The sequence below is a fragment of the Heterobasidion irregulare genome, assembly GCF_000320585.1.
Source record: "Heterobasidion irregulare TC 32-1 unplaced genomic scaffold scaffold_04, whole genome shotgun sequence".
NCBI classification, from domain to species: Eukaryota; Fungi; Basidiomycota; class Agaricomycetes; order Russulales; family Bondarzewiaceae; genus Heterobasidion; species Heterobasidion irregulare.
Genome location: NW_009258200.1, coordinates 1,216,021 through 1,223,413, shown reverse-complemented (window position 1 = coordinate 1,223,413; position 7,393 = coordinate 1,216,021). Strand labels below are relative to the sequence as shown.

Here is a 7,393-nt window from a genome sequence, read left to right as displayed (position 1 = left end):
AAAATGTGAAAGATCTTCCACAAAAGACAAATTATCATCAGCTAATGCAAGAACCAGAGCTGTGTATATCTGTTTGTCTAGACCATATATCAAGGGAAACTTGCTCTCAAGCCATTGGTTGAGATTGTCCTAATAATGCCTCGTAGTAACATAGTCCATGCCCCACTTGTCCAGAATTCTAGTGGCTGTCTCTTTAAGAACATACTTCTTCACAAGTTTCCAAATGTCATGCACATACATCTAAAATACATACTTGGTAATGTGCATCAGGATCTTGATGTAGTATTCTATTGATTGCCAGTGGGGATCATCCAAATCACCTTGGACCAAAACAGTGTGTGTGATGATGAACTATGAAGTGGGGCTTCCCATATGACAAGATCCGTGCACAATCTGAAACTGTATATGGCTCTCAGGTCTTCTTATTCACTGACCACAAGTATGAAAGGATCTGCGAGCTATCCATCTTTTCACCAGCCAAATGAAATCCCTTCCACAGTGCTGGAAACCTGTCCATTATTAAAGATCTGGTAAGCCAAGTATCCTTCATGCCTTTTGTTAGCACTCTCATATTGCCTGTCTGTGCAAAGTTCAGGGTTCTCTCCAGCATAGCAATAAACTCAAGATGATAGGGATTGATATCTCTGTTGTTTGTGGCCATTCTGGTTGATGTGGCATGGATGCCACATGCGTGCCACCTTTGGGACTCATTGATTACTCGCCTCTACAGCTGGGAGCAGCCCTATAGTCGCTCCCAAAGCAGGTATATTGCTTTCTTTCTCCATTTGGACTGTCTCACTTTGTTTTCACCTTGTCTCACCTTGTTTTAGTTGTTTCACTGGGTTAGCCGGCTGAGGCGGTCCTGTGTGATGTCATTGACACTCCGGACCGACCTCTAGGTAGAGCTTTTGACCGCTTTGTAAGGTGTTTCACCTATAATAACCTGTTGATATCGTGCGCTCGGTTGACATCTCCCATGCGTTTATCAATGGCAATCTGGACACTGTGGTGTATATGGAGCAGCCTGAAGGATTTGAGCAGGGAGGTCCTGAGATGGTCTGTCGCTTGATGAAGGGCTTGTATGGGTTGAAGCAGGCGAGTTGGCTGTGGTACAAGAAGCTCAAGGCGGTACTGGAGCGCACAGGAATCAAGGCAACTTACTCAGACAACAGCATCTATGTCCACACCAAGGATCAGGTCAAGGTCATTCTGCCAGTCTTTGTGGATGACTGCACTTTTGCGTCGAATTCCTTGTCCCTGCTCGATGATCTTGTTCTTGAGCTCTCTAGGTCGTTCAAGCTTCGCGATGTGGGGCCCACCACCGCTCTTCTTGGGATAGAAATTGCGAGGGATCGTGCCCATCGTCGCTTGATGCTCTCCCAGCGCCAGTACATCCTAGACATGCTGGAGCGTTATGGACAGGCCGACTCGACCCCTGTGAAGACCCCCATGGTCCCTGGCACCAATCTCTCTGTCTCCATGGCCCCTGTATTGGCTGAGGACAAGGAGTACTTGAAGAAGGTTCCCTACATCTCTGCCGTCGGCTCCTTGCTGTTCCTTGCACTCACCACTCGTCCTGACATCGCCCACACGGTCTCTGTCCTATGCCATTTCAACTTGAATCCTGGGATTGCGCACTGGAAGGCCGTAAAGCATTTGTTTCGCTATCTGAGAGGCACCCTGGATTATCGACTCGTCTATGGCCCAACGGACTCTAAGGAGCTCCTTACCTCATTCTGTGATGCTAATCATGCAGGCAACCCGGACAATGGACGGTCCACCAGTGGATATGTGTTGCGCATTGGCTCTGGAGCGATCAGCTAGAGCTCCAAGCTTCAGGGACTCGTTGCACAGTCGACCACAGAGACGGAATTCATTGCTGCCATTGATGCGGGCCGGGAGATTGTCTGGATGCGGAATTTGCTGACTGAACTTGGCTACTCCCTGTCTGAGCCGTCAATTCTCCGCATCGATAACCAGTCGGCTATTACAGTTAGCAAGAATCCAGAGCATCATGGGCGCATGAAGCATCTCAATCTTTGTTTCTTTTGGCTCAGGGACCAGGTAGAGGCTGGTGTGATTGCGCTAGCCTACGTTCCTACTGCGGACAACGCTGCAGACATCCTGACGAAGGCTGTTCCACCTGAGAAGGTGAAGATTTGCTGCAGGTTGATAGGACTAGAGGATCTGCCGCATTAGGAGGGTGTTTTGGACGCTGTAGAGGTGTGCAATCAGGAGGGTGTGTTGTTTGTGGCCGTTCTGGTTGATGTGGCATCCATGCCACATGGGTGCCGCCTTTGGGACTCATTGATTACTCGCCTCTACAGCTGTGAGCCGCCCTACAGCCGTTCCCAGAGCGGGTATATTGCTTTCTTTCTCCATTTGGACTGTCTCACCTTGTTTTCACCTTGTCTCACCTTGTTTCAGCTGTTTCACCGGGTTAGCCGGCTGAGGCGGTCCTGTGTGATGTCATTGACACTCCGGACCGACCTCCAGGTGGAGCTTTTGACCGCTTTGTAAAGTGAACCACCTGTAATGACCCGTTGATGTCATACCTTCCTTTTTCGTTTCTTATTGTTCTGTGTAGCTTAAATACCCGTGGTCCGAGGGCAATTCTTTCCTCAGACTCTTACCCTCTGGACCACAGGTGCGCTCCCCTCTGTTCTTTGTATCTACTTAGACTCTTACCCTCTGGACCACAGTCCTGTTGTTATAGAGCTTCTTTTTGGCACTCTCTCTGTGCTAGTCACTTCATTGTCACTGCGCTCAACAATCTCTGTCATCATCAACATTTTTGAGGGACTTTTTCCAAAGTTTGTAAAGGCACAACATAATAGGATAAGTGACCTATTAAAACATGCTTGGGTAAACCTGTCCCATTCTCCAAGTTATTCATCATATATAAATTATGATCACATAGAGCATCATACCTCCAGTTTAAAAATAACACAGTGGAATTTCACCACTTCAAATATCTCCACATTGGTCCACACTTGTACCAAAGGGTACATGACATGCCTGTAAAGTGAGCCACCATCCTGCTTGTTGTCTTATAAGTGATTGAGCTTGATCACATAAACATTTTCTATTCTTAGAAAGCAATCCAGCTTTAGGTCCTTGATCTGTTCCATAAACCAATCATGAGGTAGGGCTTCCTCATAGTAGTCAAGAAATACTTAATATGTTTGCTTTTGACATGCACTAGTCACTGAAGCTCCTACTATTGTCCCTGTAATTCTACCTTTTTGAACCTTGTGGTGTGAAGCTGACAAATGAACATAATGCAAAACCTCATTATAAGCCTACAACAATATGCTCCAAAGGAAAGGATTTGGACAAAGATGAGGATCATCTTCATTAGTGAAATGTAGATCTACATTATTGTTCAGCATTTTCAAGACAGTGTGAAATGGCCTTATTAGCCTCTGAGCCTGATAATGACCGACTACTAGCAAGAATGCCATGGGGTAAGCAGTATATATGCAACCTTTAAATAGGTCATCATCTTCCAACATGTTATCAATCTCATCTTCAGAGTGGATGGACTTGGGGGGAACAACTATCAAAGAAGGTGCCCAGCTTATCCAGCTATATGAGTATGCTACAGCTGGGATCTGTATGGTGAATGTTTGGCATACAATAGGTGATGCATATCCCTTATGTGTCATAAACCTCAATTAGAGCTCTATCCACATTCTCATAAGGAAGAGCATCCAGATTTTTGACTAGTATGTATATATGCTTATTGAAAAAATCATAGAGCACTTAGGCCCTTAGTTTGTCTGATGGCACAATATTCCATAAGACCCTGGGACAACAACTTAATCCACCACATTAATCCAGATGATATGGGGAATGAGAAAATGCAAGTAGACCCAAGATAATACATTTTTAGGACAGCACAAAAATAAGATGAGCACAACCACAAAGCAAGAGATAGCAAATTCACAAAGCAAGACACACACTCTCCCATTGCTATTCAGACCACATCGGAAGAGCAGTTCAACAAGAAGTCTGCTAGGTCACATTTCAACATAATGGAGGACCTCTTTTTAATCAAGAAGTGCCACAAAGAGTCTCTTCAGTCTCTTATCCATTGTGTTGATGAGTCTATGCACATCTTAAAGAACCTCCGGGACGCTGGCTCCAATCTCAAGAAGCAGGAGAAGGAGCTGACCTATATGATGTTCTTGTGGTCTCTCACATCTAAATTTGACTCTTTTGACTCTTTCCTCAGTCTTATGGATGTCCTGTCTCACTCCAAACTAGAAGACACATTCAGGCACGAGGATTTAAACCATGTGCGTCACTCTGGTTCTATAGACTCAGCTCAGGCCCTTATAGCATCTTTTCCCTTATCCCTCTCCTCTGCCTCCACCTCCTACAGACATTCCAGGCCACCTAAGAAGCAGTATAAGTGCAATTTCTGTATTGCCACTGGCTATACTGATGATAGATGTTTCAATGAGGAACTAAAGAAGTCTAAGCCACACCAGGCCCACTCGGTTCAGGCCCTGAAGTCTCTGGTTCCATCCAGTTTAGATGGATGGATGACTCACTTGGCAGATAGCAGGGTTAGCATGGAGAGTTCTAATAAAGATTGCTTTGGAAGTGGTTCCTGGGAGAATTAAGGCATTGAGGCTCAACTGGCAGGCATTCAAAGAATATCACTAGGATATTCTGGCAAAACATAGTGATATATGAATGACTCACTTAGCAGGTAATGTAGTTGATGAGGAGAGTTTGGATAAAGATCACTCTGAAGACATTAAGCACTAGTAGGAGTGGGTTCAGTTGTAGGTTGGGCAAACAGATAGTTTAACTTAGAATGAATAAGCAAATTAAAGAGAATGGTATTGAGTACAGTGATAATAAAGCGAGTGCCATAGAGAGAGTGCTAAGAAATAGCTCTATAATGACAGGACTGTGGTCCAGAGGGTAAGAGTCTGGGTAGATACAAAGAACAGAAGGGAGAGTACCTGTGACATAGGACTACCTAAGTCAGCCAATCCAGTGAAACAATGAAAACAAAGTGAGACAGTCCAAATGGAGATAAAAAGTAATATACCTGCTTTAGGAATGGCTGTAGGGCTGCTCCTAGCTGTAGGGGCAAGTCATCAATGAGTCCATATTGTGAATGAGTCCACATTGTGACATGTATGTGGCATGCATGTCACATTAACCAGTATGGCCAGAAAGAACACACCCTCCTAATTGCATGCCTCTAGAGCATCCAAAACACCTTCCTAATGTGTTAAGGTCATACCTTTCTTTTTCATTTCTTATTGTTCTATGTAGCTTAAATACCCATGGTCTGAGGGCAATTATTTCTTCAGACTCTTACCCTCTGGACCACAGGTGCACTTTTTTCTGTTCTTTGTATCTCTTCAGAGTCTTACCCTTTGGACCACAGTCTTGTCATTATAGAGCTATCTTTTGGCACTCTCTCTGTGCCAGCCGCTTCATTATTACTGCGCTCAACAGATGGGGTGTTATATGAGAGGTCACACCTATGTCCATATTCCAATTGAGGTTAGCAATGAGTGAGGAGGCTGTGAAGCCCAGTCAAAACCTGGTCAAGGCAAGTACAGGCAAATCTTTTTGAATAATTTTGAATCTGTCCCCCTCTTTCACAATCCGGAAACTTAGACTTTTATCCTGGTAATTCGAGGCATATCCATTGATATCCATTAATATCTATTCGGTTCGATTCACCATTTATTTTTGTAAACTAGTAAAACAGCTACTTTTTTATCTATTGGGATCCATTGTGATCAATTAAACATCCATTCACACCCAATATACATTGCAATTTGTGCCGCTCGCATCATCCAACATCTTCCAGATCTTCCGGAATTGTCCTGTACCCACCATTGCCCCATACCCTCCGCTGTCGTCCGGGCTTTCCCTGACCTTCCCCTGCCATTGACATGCGCACGCCAGCTCCTATTACAATTCCATAGATGCTCCCACTGCCTATGTAATGAAAATTCATCAGTATTTATGGTCATTGAATAGATGAAGTGAAACAGTACCATGTTGTGCACAAGCACATGCCACTCTGGAATGCTGTCCAACCAAGTGAGAGCGCTACCGCCACGCACTATCCTTAGCACATGATCACGTATAGCCTTTTGGACGAAGATCTGGTACGCATGCCGTAGTACCCGCATGAATGACTCATGCTAGGAAGCAGGTTGAATGACAGAGTGGCACTCACCGAAATGATCATGGTGTGAGCTCGTGAGGTAGAGCATAAGGGCAGCAACAGAGGCATCGGAAGCGGAAATGGCAGCCCATCCCGTCTATTGAGCAAAACCAGGTCTAGGTCAGCACCTCTCAAGACTGTAAAGGAACATGTACACACGCTCGTTATCGGCAACGCCTGCTGCATTTGGTCCATGAGGTCGAATCCAAGGCACATGCCGGCAGCGACGATGTGGATGCCTGCCACAATAGTGTAGACAGTGCGCATTGCAAGTAGGCCCATAGCCGCTGTAAGCATTGGGTGTCACAACAAATGCACCGATCGTGTGTCTGACAAGTGGGCCCATCTTGATGCCAAATAGCCTGCACACGTATACGTGAGGTGTAGCATAGATGAACAGGTTGGCTACGCACCAGGGAGAAAGAGCACGTGCTCACACATACGCATAGAGAAACTGTGGTGGCCTATTGAGGAGGAAGGTAAGCTTGACTTAGGGTTAGCAAGGCAAACACTCAACACTAGCACAATGATGCATACCTGCAGCCTTGGCTCTATCACCACAAGCCGCATCGTCGACATGTTCTGATGTACCACCCCTACGTCCTTGGGCAAAAGCCGGGCATCATGGCAAGCATGGCCACCTGTGCACCTGCAGCGAGATGGTACACCACATGCCAGGCTTCAAACTGCTTGACGACGCCTGTGAGGATGCGTGAGGAGAACACTGACAGGGAAGAGTGGATGATAGCGGACGATGCTGTATGTTGTGTGACAGTATTATGAAATCAGAAATCCCAATTCTCAAAGCCTACAGTGTTTGAGAAATGCCAAACATGGCCAAAATCATGAGTATGTGTCAAGAATACACTTGAAAATACTTGTTCTGGAGCTTCTCAAACATTGTGAATTGGCAACAATCTATTTATATGGTTCTGAACACTTGCAAATGGCTCTGCCTGTATCTGACTGCATCTGACTATATCTGACTGTATCTGACTGGATTTGCCTCGACTGACTTTTCACTGGGTGTGAAGAAAGAGGATGAAGTAGGGGAATGGAAACTTGTATTGCCTGCAAATATTGTAGCAGGTTAAACTTTACTAAGGCTGCTCTATAGAAAGGGAAAATGAGAATAATGATGACAGGGATCACTTTTGTTCCTGGCTTATTGCATACAGCTTGCAA

General features: G+C 45.2%; 3 protein-coding genes across 3 annotated transcripts; 2 read left to right on the top strand and 1 right to left on the bottom strand.

Moving 5' to 3' along the window:
* Positions 1-2,333: 2,333 nt before the first annotated feature.
* Positions 2,334-3,024, top strand: HETIRDRAFT_315670 (uncharacterized protein; the record flags this gene model as incomplete). The annotated part of the gene is made up of 4 exons (XM_009546841.1): positions 2,334-2,360; positions 2,428-2,516; positions 2,588-2,647; positions 2,703-3,024. Coding segments are annotated over 4 exons (498 nt in total), but the record flags the coding sequence as incomplete, so codon positions are not given.
* Positions 3,025-3,968: 944 nt separating this feature from the next.
* Positions 3,969-4,631, top strand: HETIRDRAFT_315707 (uncharacterized protein; the record flags this gene model as incomplete). Its single annotated transcript, XM_009546840.1, has 1 exon — positions 3,969-4,631. A coding segment is annotated over one exon (663 nt), but the record flags the coding sequence as incomplete, so codon positions are not given.
* Positions 4,632-5,827: 1,196 nt separating this feature from the next.
* HETIRDRAFT_426336 (uncharacterized protein) lies at positions 5,828-6,787 on the bottom strand (the record flags this gene model as incomplete). Its single annotated transcript, XM_009546839.1, has 6 exons — positions 5,828-5,976; positions 6,221-6,305; positions 6,368-6,495; positions 6,527-6,570; positions 6,646-6,692; positions 6,746-6,787. 6 exons carry the CDS (start codon positions 6,785-6,787, stop codon positions 5,828-5,830), a joined length of 495 nt encoding a protein of 164 aa, XP_009545134.1.
* Between the last annotated feature and the right edge of the window lie 606 nt (positions 6,788-7,393).